The sequence below is a fragment of the Psammomys obesus genome, unplaced genomic scaffold (assembly GCF_907164565.1).
Source record: "Psammomys obesus unplaced genomic scaffold, mPsaObe1.curated_primary_1811, whole genome shotgun sequence".
Taxonomy (NCBI): Eukaryota; Metazoa; Chordata; class Mammalia; order Rodentia; family Muridae; genus Psammomys; species Psammomys obesus.
In genome coordinates this window covers 18,035,262-18,052,649 of record NW_026594428.1, presented here as the reverse complement: position 1 = coordinate 18,052,649, position 17,388 = coordinate 18,035,262, and the positions used below count along the sequence as shown (strand labels likewise).

The 17,388-nt window shown below is 39.3% G+C and overlaps 1 protein-coding gene across 2 annotated transcripts in view; it reads right to left on the bottom strand.

Moving 5' to 3' along the window:
• Positions 1-17,388, bottom strand: part of Ctnnd2 (catenin delta 2) — an 894,554-nt gene that overhangs the window by 133,096 nt on the left and 744,070 nt on the right. For both annotated transcript variants that reach the window (XM_055618984.1, XM_055618985.1), the window contains exon 13: positions 2,151-2,268. In XM_055618984.1, coding sequence (XP_055474959.1) covers positions 2,151-2,268 — 118 coding nt within the window. The remainder of the gene's footprint in view (positions 1-2,150; positions 2,269-17,388) is intronic.

Sequence of the window (17,388 nt, the reverse complement as noted above, 5' to 3'; positions counted from 1 at the left end):
CCTTCCTTCCTTCCTTCCTTCCTTCCTTCCTTCCTTCCTTCCTTCCTTCCTTCCTTCCTTCCTTTTCTTCTTTGAGACACAGTTTCATGTAACCCAGGCTCCTCACACTGAATCTAATATATCGGAGGGTGGCCTTGGACTTCTCAGCTTCCAGGTGCCACCTTATCCAGTTTATGGGGTGCTAAGGCTTGAACGCAGGACATGCCACAAGTACTGTAAGCAAGCACTATGCAAACTTAATCCCACTTGCTTGATTTTCATCTGACTCTACAACTACATTGCCTTTTACATGCTTCCTAAGTAGTCTGTTTCAAAGCTCCACCCACTCAGGCAGGATTTTAATCCATAATATCATCAGATCATGATTCATTTGCCAAGGGATAAATACTTGAGGCCAGAGTTGGGTACTTAGATTTGGAGGGTGGTAATGGGGTCCCAGCAGGTGTCTTTACCAGTGGTTCCAAAGGGGATTCTGATGAAGAGTTAGTGCTAGAAACCATGGGGTCAGGTCGGGGTCCCCTGCAATGCCAGCTGACCTCATCACAGGACATGTTCTAGGACTGGAGACAGTGTTGTTTGGTACTGCAGTTGAGCATTCCTGAAGAGAGTATGTCTGCAGGGACTCACTGAGACCTCAATGACTGCAGTGTGTTTGGGATGTTACAGATCCAGGGACTAATTACAGTTTATTATGTATTCATTATGTATTATTATTATCTTTAACTTACTAAATAATCATTCTTCACCCTCTTGGCCCCTCCTTCCATCAGACCTAATATCCTGTTACTAGCCAGGCCTTTTGGAATGAATGAATGGAAATCTAGTTTTCTACCCATGAAAGGCTAAGATTGTTGTCAAACAGCACCAATTTCTTTCCATTTTATTGTAACCCACCTCCTCTGATGTTCCTAGCATTGTATTTTTAAAAGTTCTTATTTATAGTTTCCTGTGTTTTATTGCCTTAAAAGCTCCATGAAACCCCTGGTGTCCAGCCTTTTTAAGAAAACTGAGTCCTTCTCCACGTGCACCCACTCAGGTAAGTTATATAGGCCCCACAAATTGGACTTTTTTCTTTCTTGGGGGCTACAAAAGTCACAAGAGTAGAGGGATGGATGTGGGAGGATTGGGAGGTGAGTGCAATTGCAGTTCATGATGTGAAATTCCCAAATGAAATAAAAATATTAAGGAAAAAAAGCCCATGGAACTAATTCCATGTTGAAAAATTGGAACTTGTAGTAACTTAAATCCATGTTCCCAGGCCATAGCCACTCAAACTTGACTCCATAATAAACTCTCTCTCATCCCCTTTGAGTTGAGAGGTATGTTTTTGGGTCAACAGTACCATGATGGTGGATGGACGTGGGGAAAGCTGTTGGCATCCAGCAGCCAGACAGGTGCTCAACAAGCCCAGTACACAGACTTTCACAACATAGGCTTACTCGGCTCCGAGTGTCTGTATCAGTAACGCCAGAGAAATCCTTATTAAAGAGTGACATGTTGTTACATGCATTATCTTTAAAAGTAAAGGTGACATATGGCTTTATATCAAGAAACTATAAAATTACAAGTTTTTAGATGCTGTGAATTAAAACTAACTTAATAAAGACAAAATACTGGAAAAGACACCCCAAGACCTAATTCTCTCTGAGTCTGTGAACTAACATGGTGCAAGGACATTGAGACATAGCATATTGGAAGCTTTGATTGAACAGTTTGAAAATTTTAAAAAGATTTTGGAAGCATTTAAAACATCCCTTAATATAATTAGTTATTAAGATATAATTTATAAGAATGTACAATTATTCAGATCTCTGAAATTTTCAATATCTTTGTCTTTAAAAGTAGATATTATTTTTTAAGTACAAGCTGGAGGCTCAGGTAGTGTGTGATAGCTTACACTTATCCAGGACACACAAGGATTTGAGTTACTTATAATAATCTCAATTTTCACTTACTGCTGGTCAAAAAACCAAATGCTGGTTGTCAGCTACAATAAACACCCCTTTAGACAATGTTGGAGTTATATCAAAATAGAGCTCAGAATGTTAAGTATGAAATACTTTGGTAGCTTCTCATGGCTACTAGGCATTGTTTAATCTCTTGAATTCCTTTAGTCATTAAAAACCAGGATCTATACAAACACCACTAACCTTGCTATCGATCTCACTGCTCCCCAGTGCAGACTGAATCACATACAGCAAGGCATCCGTGAGCCCATCACACTCCCGCATCCTTCGGCGGGCCTCCTCTCCAGCTGAACTTACATTCCTGAAAAGCAAAGGAACATGTCAGTGCTTTTCACTGTGGTTTACAAGAAAACACCCTTCCATAGGGAAGCTCTTGTCCCCTTTACAATCTTTAATTAGAGTGTACTTACTAGCTTTAATAAGTACATATGGTTTCAACAAACCGTATGTATGGTCATAAGAATCTATTGCAAATAGAGAATGCAGAATTCCCATCATGATGTCAGAGTCCTGGGACTCCTGAGAATTAGAGACTTCTAGAAATTCTGGACACTTGCCTCATTTACAACTAAAGAGGGAACTAGAAGCTTTTGAACATTTTTCTGTAAGAAGTCTCAAATATTTTCACAGACAGAGCTTCCAACTTACTAATATCTTTGAGACATAATTTGTTATGTCTTCCACAGCCATGTCAGAAGTATACTTGTTGGAATTTATTCTAGAGACATAATGTTTCTGTGTCATTGGGATGTCTCTGCCATAGCCCACAAGAAGGAGGTGCACCACACTCTTTCTGATGTTGCATATCCTATGCTAAAGCCAACAGAAGAAGCCTGTTGTAATACCTTACATGGTTATGACACAGCTGGACATTCTTCTAGCTCTACAAAAGACATATGATGTCCTAGCAGACACAGAATCTCTGGTATGCTGTTAGAGAGAAGCTTTGGGACTGCTGTCTAGTTATTCTGTCACCTAAGAATGTTCTTCTTGCTTTGTTTTTGGATCACCTCCAATAGTTTTTTTTTTTTTTTCAATAACTATTGACAACACAGAAAGAATGCTGAGAGGTGAATTCATGGAAGGTAGGACAAAATTAGAAGAATTTGAGAGTGCAAGGGAAATGAAGGGAAGAGCATGAGATAGTGTAATGGCCCCCAAATTTGGTAATACTGATACTGATCTTGAAGGCAGCTAGAATGAAGCATTTCACTCTGCTCTGGAGCCTAACTCAAAAAGCTTGGATGAAGATGGATATCATGAACCTCCTGGATAATGCAAAGCATGAGATCTGGTCTCAAACTCCATGGACGGATTTATCTCTGGTTGCTGGGAGCTGAAGGAACAAACTACAGAAATCTGTGCATTTGGACAAGGTCTGGAGTAAAGGCAGAATAGGGTGACTTCATTCCTTCACCTTGGCTGACATAGTGCTTTCTCATTTCACTCCCAGTTATTTATTTGTTTGTTTGTTTGCAGTCACTGAACTGTTTTGATGAAGATGAAGTTGACCCCTGTTCTCTAAGGTCATATAATGTGAGTCAGTGGAGGGGATGCAATGAAACATAAGCCATTGGAAGAAGGAAAATTTGGAACTGAAGGACAGATTGGAAATCTGGGTGATTAGTTTTGTCTGGGATTTTATTTTAATTAAAAAAAAAAAAAACAGGCCCAATGCTTTTAAAAGGTTACTGATCCTAACTGTTTATTTAGATATCTAAATGTTTTATAGGGTAGGTTAAAATAGGATTTGATAGTACTTTAATATGGCACTATGAAAGGTTATTCAATTTAAATAGATTTTTTACTGATCTTAAAATATAAGTAGAAGATTTTAGTTGCTTAGATAAGGCAACTGAGTAAATATGAAAAAAAAACATTTTTAAATTAAATTAAATTTATATATTTATTTATTACAATTTATTCACTTTCTATCCCCACTGCAGCCCCCTCCTTTGTCTCCTCCTAGTCCCACCCATCCTCTCTCTTCTCCCCTTATGCCCTTTCCCTGGTCATCTGATAGGGAAGGACCTCCTCCCCTTCTGTCTGACCCTAGCTTATCAGGTCTATGAAAAACATTTTAATGTGGATTCTTATAAATTCAAGCTTTTGTTTCTGAGAAGATATCTAGTGGGGAAGAAAAAAAAAAGAGAACCAAGCCTTCTTCTAGAAAAAAACAATGTGTCAGGCATGGCAATGTTATGCTAACCTAGAAGAGGCATTTTAAAAGAACATTCTAGATCATGCCACTTAGAAATGATTTCCACTAGGTTGAGCTTTGAAGACATTCAGGGAGCTTGCCAAAAATTCTAGTTAGTCTTTCATGGCAAAATGTTGGGTAGCAAAGTATGTGTGACTTTTGTTTGGTGGTGTTTTCAAATAATAATGGAATCCAGACTCCATAGAGATGGTTCATGTATGCCCTTACATGGAGGGAGTGGAGGGAGTACTGTACACTCCCTCTACTGATAATTTCAGTCCTTTTTCTGTTTAAGTTCATGATGGGAGCTAACTGCCTCCTTCCACTGGACATGAAACAAACATGGGAGCAGTCAGCAAAGCTGACAAGAGTTGGAGATCTGAAGAGTGCTTTGACATCAGACATGGAGATAAGAGTTTAGAGTTTTCCCTGCTGGTTTTTGGTCTTTCTTTGGTCCAGTATTTCCTCACTATGCTCCCTTTCCTCCAATTTGGAATGGTAATGTACATTTTGTACCATTACATGTTGGAAGTATGCAATATGCTTTTTATTTTAAATTTACAGATTGCATGAATCTCAGAAACGACTTTGAATTTTGCAGTTTTAAACAAGTATAAGACTGTTAGACTATGGGGACTTTTGAAGTTGGACAGAATATATATATATATATTTTAATTTTTATTTCATTTTATTTTATTTTTAATTACACTTTATTTACTTTTTATCCCCCCTCTAGTTCCCTCCCTCCTCTCCTCCCAATCCCACCCTTCCTCCCCCTTCTCCACGCATGCCCCTACCCAAGTCCACTGGTAGGGGAGGGTTTCTTTTTTTCCTTCTGATTCCTAGTCTGTTAGGTCTCATCAGGAGTGGCTGCATTGTCTTCCTCTGTGGCCTGGTAAGACTGCTCTGCACTCAGGGGGAGGTGATCAAAGAGCAGGCCAATCAGTTCATGTCAGAGACAGTCCCTGTTCCTATTACTATGGAACCCACTTGGACACTGAACTGCCATAGGGTACATCTGTGCAAGGGTTCTAGGTTATCTCCATGCATGGTACTTGGTTGGAGTATGAGTCTCAGGAAAGACCCCTGTGCTCAAATATTTTGGTTCTGTTGCTCACCTTGTGGAGCTCCTGTCCTCTCCAGGTCTTACTATTTCTCACTTCTTTCATAAGATTCCCTGCATTCTGCCCAAAGTTTGGCCACAAGTCTCAATATCTGCTTTGATAGTCTGCAGGGAAGAGCCTTTCAGAGGCCCTCTGTGGGAGGCTCCTAACTTGTTTCCATCCTCTTTGCTTTTCGGGATGGGAATTGAGCATTTTATCCAGAGCCATCCCTCTAGATTAGTTTCTTTAGATGTACAGATTTTAGTAGGTTTATCCTATATTATATATCTATATGAGTGAGTATATACCATGTGTGTCTTTCTGCTTCTGGGATCAGAATATATTTTTGGATTATGATATCGCTACAAGCCTATGGGGCCCAGGGAGTGGAATGTGGTGGTTTGAATAAGAATGGCCCTAATAGATTGATGTGTTTGAATGCCTGGCCATAGGCAGTGACACTATTAGGAAGTGTGGCCTTGTTGGAGTAAATGTGGCCAACAAGTTGGAGGAAGTGTGTCACCATGGAGATAGGTTTTGAGGTCTCCTATGCTCAAGCTATGCCCAGTGTGGAGTCTCATTCTGCTGCCTGTGGATCAAGATGTAGAACTCTCAGCTTTTTCTCCAGCCCCATATTGGCTTAAATGCTGTCATGCTTCCTGCCATGACAATGATGGACTAAACCTCTGAATCTGTAAGGCAACCCCAATTAAATGTTTTCTTTTCTTTTTTTTTTTTTAAAGTTGCTGTGGTCAGGATGGCTTTTCACAGCATTAAAAACCAAACTAAGACACACAGTTAATATATCAAAAATGCAAAGCAACAATATTAAAAGCTATAAGGAGAAATTCTAGCTCATTTGCAAAGGTAAATATGCAAGAATAACATCATGACTGTCATCAGCTACTGTAAAAACAAGCAATGATATACCAAGCCTTGAAAGTAAATGCCAACCAAGATCACTATACCTAGCAAAGTTGTCTTTTAAAATTCGTTAAAAAGAAATTACATTTCAAGACAAGCACAAATCAAGACAATTCATGTTAAATAAGTCAACTTTGCAAAAAAAAATTCTTAAAACAATAATATACAGGGAATAGAAAGAAAAATGTTCTCATTCATGAAGACACAGGAAGCAATATATTACAAGAGAGAAATAATAAATAGAGATAATTTGGAAAGGAATCAATTATGTCCAATACACCAAACCAGTAAACTTCTAATACTCACAGAGAAAGAAGAAGAGAAATGTTAATAATCCAGTCAACCTATACATCAGTTAACAAAATCACAGTAAACAGGAAATGCTTCTCAATAACAAACTTAAATCCAAATGGTCTCAATCAATTAAGTAATACAGACTCACAGACTGGATTCAATGCCCCCCCCCCCAAAAAAAAACAAACCACAAGCTCCAACTGCATGCTGCCTACAGGAAACACCTTGATGCAGTGAATGGAAATAACTTGCCTGGCAAACAGAAGCTGCAGACAAGCTGGCACATCAGTTCTTGTATCTCATAAAATAGGAATCAGAACAAAACTAGTCAGAAAGAGATGATGAGGGCTGTTACAGGTTAATAAATAAAACAACTCCTTGAGAATATATTTACACTGTAAATATTTATGCACTAAATCTTGGGGCTACCAATATCATAAAACAAACACTAAAGGCATAAAAATATCATATGGCTTCTAACAAAATGATCTTTGGAGACTTCAATAGCTTCCTCTCATATTTAGGAGGTTTTCCAAATTAAAATTTAGAAAAGAAAGTCAGAGATAATCATGCCACAGATCAATAGATTCAAAAGATATCTGCAGACTATGACATCCAACAAGCACGGGTTCCCTTTCTTTTCAGCAGTTATGTGGCACTTTCTCTAAACTTGAACACATACATCATAGGCCACAAAGCAAGTTTTTCTGCCTAAAAAAAAAAACAAAAAAGTGAAACAAACCCAAACTAAATACTTCCTTATATCTCATCTAATCACAGTCAACTAAAACTATAAACTCTAAGAGAAACTTTAGAAACAACATAAATACTTGAATATTAAATAATACAATTTAAAATTTAAAGTGGGTCATTGAAGAAATGAAGAAGAGAGTAAGATATATCCCCATAATCATATGAAAATGATGGTACAATTGAACATAATATCTGGGTCTGTATGTTTGACATCTTGACTATGATACACCATGGAAAGATTATTTTCCATTCATGTCTACGTGTGGCTTTTTAAGCATCTTTTGTTTGGAGTCCATTTCCTGCTCTGGATTTGGGTTATTTCTCCTATAACTTTATTGAAGGCAATTACAAACAAGGAAGTTCTAGAAAATCTTAAATAAATAAATTCTTTGAGACAATTAACAAAATTGGAAAACTAGACCAATGGAAAAAGGAGAGAAGACCCAAATTAATACAATTAAAAATTAAAAGAGAGTTGTTACAACAGGCTGCATTGAAATTTAGATCATTAGGGGACATTTTAAAAATTTATATTTGAAAATCTGGAAAATCTAGGAGCAAAAGATACATTTCTAAATGTATATGATCTATAAAAATTAAAAACAGGATATGTAAAAAATTTCAAGACAGCTATAAGAAGCAATAATATTGCAACAGTAATTAGACATTTTCCCATAAAGAAAAGTTCAAGACCATACAGGATTACTGCTAAATTCTATTAACATTTTTTTTTCTAATAGCCACACTTCTTACACAAAATATAAAAAGGAAGGAACACCACTAAATGCATTCTATAAAACCTGTGTTGCCATGTTACACAGTCTTGATAAAGATGTAACACAAAAGCAGGAAAGGAAAAAAACAAAGATGGGAGGCAGAAAGGACACTGCTGGAGGCATCACAATACCTAACCCCAGAAGCCTTGGTGAAAAGGACAGTATGCTCTGGTGCGACATTCACCTGTAGACCAATAGAAAATGCAGACAAAATTCCCTACAGCTTTTGCCCACCTAATACGACAAAGCTGTGAAAAACTTATGTTGGGGGGAAAAGACAGCCTATTCAACAAACAGTGCTGTCTGAATATACACCGAAAGAATGGTGAAATTAGGTCCATATCTATCACTCTACCCCCCCCCCCCCAAAAAAAAATCAATTCCAAAAGAATAGAGGACACACATTCAAGCTGAAATAAAGAAACTGACTGAGCTAAACAGGAGACACACTTCAAGACAGAGGTATAGGCAAGAGCTTTGTGACTAGGATTTCAGTAGCCCAGACAGGTATGAGGGAAATTATGAAGTTTCTGCACAAAAACAAACAAACAAACAAACTAACTAACTAAAAAACTCCCTATAAGAAGAATGATCAGATAGTGTTGAGAAGAGAACTTCTGCCAGCTGCACTTTAGACTGGGGGTAAATATCTAGACTATAAATAACGAAATGCAAAATTAAATGCCTCCCACCTCAAATTATCAATGAATAAGCTAATGAACGGAACAATTTTCAAAGAAGAAACATAAATATCCAACAAACATCCAGGAAGTTGTTCAGTATCTTAGACATCAGGGAAGTTCAAACTAAAAGATTCCATCACATCTTTTTGGGTCTGGGTTACCTCACTTAGGATGTCTATTTTTTTTTCTTTTCCAATTCTATCCATTTATCTACAAATTTCATGATTTCCTGTTTTTAATAGGTAAGTAGCATTTCATTGTTTAAATGTACCACAGTTTGTTTAACCATTCTTCTGTTGAGGGACATCCAGTTTCTGGCTTTTACAAATAAAGCTTCAATGAACATAGTTGAGTAAATGTCCCTGTTTTATAGTGGGCATCTTTTGGGCATATGCCCAGGAGGGTATGGCTGACTCTTGGGTTAGCACTATTCTCAGTTTTCTGAGAAATCTCCAGATTGATTTCCAAAGTGGTTGTTCCCCTTTCTCCATCCACATCCTTTCCATCATGTGCTGTCATTTGAGTTTTTGATCTTAGCCATTCTGATGGTTATAAGATGGAATCTCAGAGTCATTTTGATTTGCATTTCCCTGGTGACTAATGATGTTGATCATTTGTTTAAGTGTTTCTCAGCCATTCGAGATTCTTCCATTGATAATTCTCTGTTTAGCTCTGTACTCTGTTTTTAAAGTGGATTTTTTGGTCGGTTGGTTTTTAATTTCTGGAATTCTTTACATATTTTGGATAATAGTCCTTTGTCAGATGTAGTGTTGGTAAAGAACTTTTCCCAATCTGTTGGGTACCATTTTGTTCTGTTGACACTGTCCTTTGCCTTACAGAACCTCTTCAGTTTCATGAGGTCCCATTTATCAATTGCTGATCTTAGAGCCATAGCTGTTGGTGTTTTGTTTGGGAATTTGTCTCCTGTGCCAATGAGTTCAAGGGTTATTACCAATTTCTCTTCTAATAAATTTAATGCTTCTGATTTTATGTTGAGGTCTTTGATTCATATGGACTTCAGTTTTGTGCAGGGTGATAAATATGGGTCTATTTCATTTTTCTACATGTAAACATTCAGTTAGACCAGCACCAGTTGTTGAAATGCTATCATATGTTGATGGGAATTACATTGAATCTATAGATTGATTTTGTTAACATAGCCATTTTTACTATATTAATCCTACTGATCCATGAGCACGGGAGATCTTTCCCTCTTCTGATATCTTCTTCAATTTCTTTCTTCAGAGACTTGAAACTCTTGTCATATAAGGTCTTTTACTTGCTTGGTTAGAGTTAAACTAAAATACATTATTTGTGGCTATTGTGAAGTGTGTTGTGTACCTAATTACTTCCTCAGCCTATTTGTTGTTTGCATACATGAGGGCTACTGACATTTTTGAGTTAATTTTGTATCCAGCCAATTTGCCGAAGGTGTTTTTCAGCTGTAGGATTTCTCCAGTAGAATTTTGGGTGTCACTTATGTATACTATCATACCATTTGTGAATAGTGATGCCTTGACTTCTTCCTTTCCAATTTGTTTCTCCTTTAGTTGTCTTGTTGCTTTAGCTAGAACTTCAAGTACTATAGTGATGAAATATGGCAAGAGTGGGCAGTCTTGTCTTGGCCTTGAATTTTGTGAAATTGCTTTGAGTTTCTCTCCATTTAATTTGATGTTGGCTATTGGCTTGCTGTATATTGCTTTCATTATGTTTAGGTATGGGCCTTGTATCACTCATCCCTCCAAGACTTTTATCATGAAGAGGTATTGAATTTTGTCAACAGCCTTTTTTTCTGCATCTAATGAGATGATCATGTGATTTTTTTTCCTTTCATTTTGTTTATATGTTAGATTACATTGATGGATTTTTGTATAGTGAACTATCCTTACATCCCTAGGTTGAAGCTTACTTGATCATGGTGGATGGTGTATTTGATATGTTCTTGGATTTGGTTTGTGAATATTTTATTGAGTATTTTTGCATCACACATGACAGAAGCCTCTTCAGAGAGGCTCCAACCAGCAAAGGATTGAAACAGATGCTGAGCCAAAAACTGGGTGGAGTGCAGGGAGGCTTGAAAAAGAGTTGGGGGAAGGATAGAAGGAATGGACTAGAGCTTCACCAAAAGACCAACAAAGCAAACTAGCCTGGGCCTCAGGGGGCGGAGTTCCTGAAGCACCAACCAAGGATCATGCACAGACTGGAGCTAGGCCCCCTACACATGTATACCCCATGGGCAGCTTGATCTTGTGGGTTCCCTAGTAAGGGGAGGGGCAGCTATTTCTGGCATAGACTCTTGCATGCTTTTCAATCACTTCCCCCTGGTGGGGCTACCTTGCCAGGTCACAGTGGAAGAGAATGTGTTCAGTCCAGATGCAACTTGAAGTGCTAAGGGTGTGTTAATATAAGGCCCCCCTTTCCTGAGGGGTGGGGGGAAGGAGGAAGAGGGAAGGAAGGTGGAGCCAGAAGGGGAGGAGGATGGGGACTATGATTGGGATGTAAGTGAACAACTAAATAAAGTTATAAGTAAAAAATAAAATAAAAGTAATAACTAGAAAAAGATTCCATCATGTTCCAGTCAGAATGACTATCATTAAAAAATAAATAAAAAAGAATGACAACAAATTCTGCCCAGAATGTGGGGCAAAGAGGAGTCTTTCCTCACTCTTGGCTGGAGTGCCAACTGGTTTAGCCACTATAGAAATCAGTATGAAGTTTCTTAACAAGCTAAGATTAGAGTTACCACATAACCCAGCGATAGCACTTGTGGGCATATACTCAACTGACTCCCTGTCCTATTGCAAGGATATCTGCTCATGTAAATAATAGCAAGGTAATAGAACCATGCCAGCTATCCACCAATAGATGAATGTAGAATGAAACATGCATAATGGTGCATATACATAATAGATTTTTATTCAGCCTTAAGGCAAAGTGAAATTATGAAATTTTTAGGAAACGGGGTCATTCTAAAAATCACTATGTTAAGTAATGTAACTCAGCCTCAGAAGAACAAACACTGCATGTTCTTTCTCAAATATAGACGTTTGCTTCTAATACCAGATATTCGTGTGTGTGTGTGTGTGTGTGTGTGTGTGTGTGTGTGTGCACATGTGTGTGTGTGTCAGTGTACCTTTGGGGTGCAGATTAAGAAACCAAATAGGGAAGAAGTGGTTTCAAGGAAGCATGAGCATGCGTATGTGTTTATAACTGAGCACATGTGACATGAAAGCACAAAGGAGGTTCCCAGAGGAGCAGAGCTGCAAGCAGGGACAAACTTGGGGTAAAAGGGGGGGGAGGGATCAACTAAAAACTTATATATGAAAATTCCATAACCAAAGCTATTAGCTGTGTGCCAATTGAAACTGATCAAAGCTTTTAAAAACGTTATCTGAAATCCCAGGCATACATATCAAGCAATATTAACGATGTTAGGATTACCACACCTCTGTATATTTCATTGGGGAGCCTGAATTTACTTAAGGCTCCTGACCCTCCTCCCCCACCCCCTCTCTCTCCACAGCTGAGTACAAATGGTACCTCATCACAACCCACCCAGAACTGTTTCCTGAGAATCTACTTTCCTTAATTTTTAAAGGATTAGCATAGTCTAGCTGTTTGGATTACTGTGCCTCTGAAGGTCTCCCCCTGAGGAAGGCAATTTCTTTATAAATCAAGAGGAGGAGAGCTTGGTAATTGCTTTGCTGAACTGCAGGGACAGAATGCTTCAGTGGCCAAAGACCAGCTACCCACTGAGGCCAGCAAAGACCCCTGCTGCTACTCAGTACTCAGAGCCTTCACTGCATGCACTCCCCCACACCCCCAGGTCCCCTCATAAATGAAAAATATCAGAGGGCGACGGATGAGCTCCTCTTTCACTGCCGATTTAACACTGTCCCTTTTAAGGCTGCCTGGGTGTGTGCCTTCTGCAGTCAGCCATGCATCAGGGAACATTGTTCCAGGGAAGCCAGAAGCAGAACCAGAGGTACCTGAGTTGAAATACACCCTTTCACTGTCAAGTACTACCTGGGGCTTTAGCGACATGATTCCAATTAGACTAGATGGTTGCCACAGAGTTAACTGCTCCATGAAATGTCTTCTAAGAGTTTTCCATTGGGCTAAATTACAGGGAAATCATAAGGATAAGAACACGAATGCTGTGTGGCTAAAACCATTAACTGGGAACCTAATTGTGCATGTGGTCCTGTGTGCTCCCCAAACACACCCACAGTGTTCACATTTGTTTCCTGTGTGGCTGTACTAGAAGAATGAGCTGTGCTCTCTGGCCTTTGGTCTTCTGGGGACCATGTCTGGAATCTGGAGTGTTAACACGTGGTTCAATTGCAGACAGCGCTCACCTTCTTTGATTACACTCACGTACAAAGAATTCTACTTACATGTTTGAGATAGGCTTGGAAACCAGGGTGTCTCACATATGGAAGCCTCCGTGTTAGCTACAGATCTGGCAACTCTGCTTTTGTGAAGTTCACACACCACTGCTGCCACCATTTACACCATGCTAAATAAGAAGCTAGTGATGGCCCAGCTATAAATGCAAGGACAGCTAAAGAAAAAAGCCAAAGATTCAAAGCAAACTAATTTCAAAACTTAATAAAAGCAAGTGTTTTCTTCCCTTTCTGCTAATGCAAATTATTCATCAGCCAGATGTGATTTCATAAGAGAAATCAGAAAACTTGAAATATATATATTAGACATATATAAATGTTTTATATACTATGCAGATGTATATGTATATAAATTAATATACTAGGGCATGGAAACTAATGTTCCCAGCAGAAACTCATACGGTGTTGAAGACTCTACAGTGCTGTGGTGATTGACTTCAATTGTCATCTGACACAGTATATGATCACTTGTGAAGAGTCTCAAGTATTTTCTACACTGGGCTAGCTGGTGGGTGTGTTTGGGGCATTGTCTTAACTGAATTAATTGATGCGGGCAGCCTCAGACCAGCATGGGCAAAGCCATTCCCTAGGCGAGGGGTCCTGAACTGTATATGAGTGAAGAGATCAAGCTCAGCAGAAGCAAAAAAGCAAATGAGTTTGCATGCATTTATTTCCTTCCGCTCTTGACTGGGGATGTGGAGTGACCAGGGGCTCCAGTTCTTGCTTTGACTCTCCCTCAATGATTTGCTACAACCTGGAACTGTGGTCCTCTAAGTTATGTCTTTGTCCTGAGTTTTTAATCACAGCAGAGTAATGAAGCTGGGGCACTGACTGATGAAGTAGAACTGTGATTTTGCTGCTTTGAAATGTTACAGATTCAGGGTCAGATCACCTTGGGCTATCATCAGCCTCCTAATAGCCACACATTGCCCATTTCTCTCTATGATCTAACATACTTGTGACTATCAGATATAACCTTTTTGAATGTGTTAACTTTGTAGATCTTCAACTCGAAGCTAAGAATATCATCAGACAGAATCTGAAGCCTATAATAGAGTCTCCCCTTTTGTATAACTTGATGTTCCCACTATTGTGTTTGGAAAATGGTTTGATTTGTGAATTTCTTTTGTTCTGTAGCTATAAAAGCTTCATGAGCCCCTTAGCATGTTGGAATGTGAATCTGTGTTTCCAGGGGCGTGGTCATGCATATTTGGCTCAAGAATAAACTATCCTTTGTTTCCTTTAAAGTGAGAGCTGTGTGTGACATAGACAGAAACACTGAAGATATAAATTGAATATTAACTTCACTGAGCCTCCAGGAACATAAGCATCAAATAATGATATAATACAAGTTGTTTCATTATCAACCCTCCATGGATTTGTTTGTTTTTGTTGCACTTTGTTTGTGTGCTTTTGGGGGTTTTATTGTTTTTTGAGACAGGGTCTCTCTACATAGCCCTGCCTGTGCTGGAACTTACTATGTAGACCAGGCTGGCCTTATATTCACAGAGATCTACTTGCCTCTGCTTTCCCAGTGCTGGGGTTAAAGGCTGTACCACTACATCTTCTGAGGACCAGAAGAACTAAAGTGACAAATAAGGACCACTGGGAACTGGCCACCTGCCTGGTAGATTTCAGATTGTGTTTGAAGACTCTCAAGATCTGGCAGTCTGGATTATTAATAGATATTAAAGCCAGCCAGTATTTCACTTCCATTTCTAGTCTTCATTTCTATTCTTCACCCAGTTCCCTATAGGTAGTCATGTATTTTAAATTTACTTATTTGAAAAAAACTTTAACAAACTGTACTTCAAAGATTTATTGAGGCTGTATTTGTTTTGTAAGCACACTTGTTTAGATGCTCAGTTTTCCTTCAGGCATGTTCTTTATTTGCATGACTGCTTTGACCACACACTGATAGTTTATTGGGTACCAAGAGCAACTATAAGAACCCTGAACGTATATTCAGAGAAAAGTATTGAATGAGCTTCTGGACCTTCCCCTCTCCACAGTGCTGCTGCCCGCCCTCCTAACCGCTGCCATCAGCATTTGCCTGACATGCTGTTCAGGGTTCTTGCCCTGCAGGGCAGGGTGGAATGACCGGAATAAGCAGCCTCCCATGTTCTGTTACTCCGGGTGTCCTTTTCCTTCTGAAATTTTGCTGTTTGTGATGGACTCACAGCACTCAAATGATGAGTTTCCTAGGTTGGAGTCAGGGAAGTGGGTGGGGTGCAGGTATGTAGTCATCATACCAGGCACCTCTGATGTTAACTTACTTCCCTGGGAGTCTGTTGGCTAGAGATTCAGAGGTGACATCTCAGGAGGGTGCTAGTCAGTATCTGTGGGAACGGAAGTATCGTGGTAGAAGCAGCAGCTGGACGCTAACATTACATTCTTACAAGCACCACTGAGGTCTTTAAGTTCATAAACTGGTCTGAATTTCTACTTAAGAACTGTACGCTCCAGCTTGGAACAGGAAGGGACTCATGATACCTTAGCCTTAGCTGATGAACAACTAGCAAATGACTGCCATGGGGGAAGGAAGAGTCAGTTCTCTTTAGAGGTATAGCTTGTGGAAGACTGCCCAAGTTGCCATGGATAGCACCTACACTTACACTTGAAAAGGTACTGCCAAGTACTCAGTGAGATTTTAAAGAGATGAAGAAAAAGAGGAAGAAGCTAAGAAGACATGAGGTTGGGAGGTAGGCAAAGGGTCTGGAAGGGGTTGGGAAAGGACATGGGGAATGGATACAACTTAAATTCATTGTATTCATGCATGAAACACTAAAGAATAAATAACAAGTTTTAAAAGAATGGTATACTGAAGAAGTGAATGAGAAGCTGAGTCAATGCTTCTCAAAAGCAAGGCTGCCATGTGGTTCATCTGAACATTTTGTTATTCATGGTAGGAGGAAGTCTAAAGGTGTCCCTCTGAGATTTTTACCTCTTGGCTGAATGACATACAAATCTAGACATGGTAGAGGATAGGCCTTGAAGATAGTACCTTAAGTTTCTGGACTATTCTGCCAGGCTCTGTGTAATCACCCTAACCTTTCCAAGTAGAAGAGGAAGATAAAAGAGGTGAAGCAAGAGCTGTGGAATAAAGGGGAGCAGGAGAGATGGACAGCAGAACACAGAAGGGTCTCCATGTGGCTTCTAGGTTAAAGGAGCAGGAAACACAATGGTGGGCCTCTAGAATCTGAGAGCTCTTCCTGTTCAGCAGCCAGTGTGGAAATATGGTTGTCACTCTGCAGTTGCCTGGAACTGAATTTGGTTAACAGCTGGTTGAGCCTAAAAATGAGATCTTCCCAGAGTTTCTCAGAAAGAGCCCAACAGTGGACACCTTAGTATCAAACACAACCAATTTCAAGCAGAGAAATCAAGCAAGTCTCTTGTACTTCTGGGGCACAGAACTCTGTGGTCATAAAACTGTACATTCTGTGACTCCAGTTTTCAGTAATATGTCATGACAACTCATCAGAGCCTGAAACTCACCATGTGAGTTTACATAAATGTTCATCTTAAGATTCCCGTGTAAGGCCTTAATGAATATTAGACCAGCCTTCTGCTTCTTCTCATGGGTACATTTTAGATGCTCTGAATAAGATGGGAGACAGTCATTAGAATTTTTAGATGCCTCTTGTTGCAGCAATTCAATCTGAGCAAGATTCTCACCAGCTCTAGGTAACACCTCAGGGTAGCTCCCCCCAGTTTACTGCCACCAGATGGCTGGCACTCAGTGTGAGTGTAGGAAAATGGTAGTACAGGCTACATCATCTCATTTTACTGCTGTGGCTGTGGAAGGGGTGATGCTTTGAAAATCTAAGGTCATAAAAGGTCAAATGCAAGGTCTCACAAGGACGAATGCAAAGACTCTTTGAGTGTTCACAAAGCACCACTCTAAGCAGGTCACAAGATGGCTATGAAGAGCTGAATTCCATGGCTTAGTCAAGGCATCAAATGACTTCACTTAATCTGATAATTTGCTGAAATTCCCAAGAAACATAGTGTGTCACTTTAATTTTAATCACAAGTGCCCACCATGGAATATTCTCATAGAATGTGAAACAAATTAAATATGCAACATTAGGTTATTCCTAGTTCAAAGAAATTACAAATTGCTGTGGCCTTCAAAGAATAGGTCCCTGTCTTTTGTTGCACATGCACACCTCTGAAGGGCTGTGTGTCCGTGACACTCTCTATCAACCTGGCTACTCTATAAGGTGAGACATGGAGCACTGTGGTTTAATGCAGTTACAAGCAATAAAGAGAAAATCCCCAC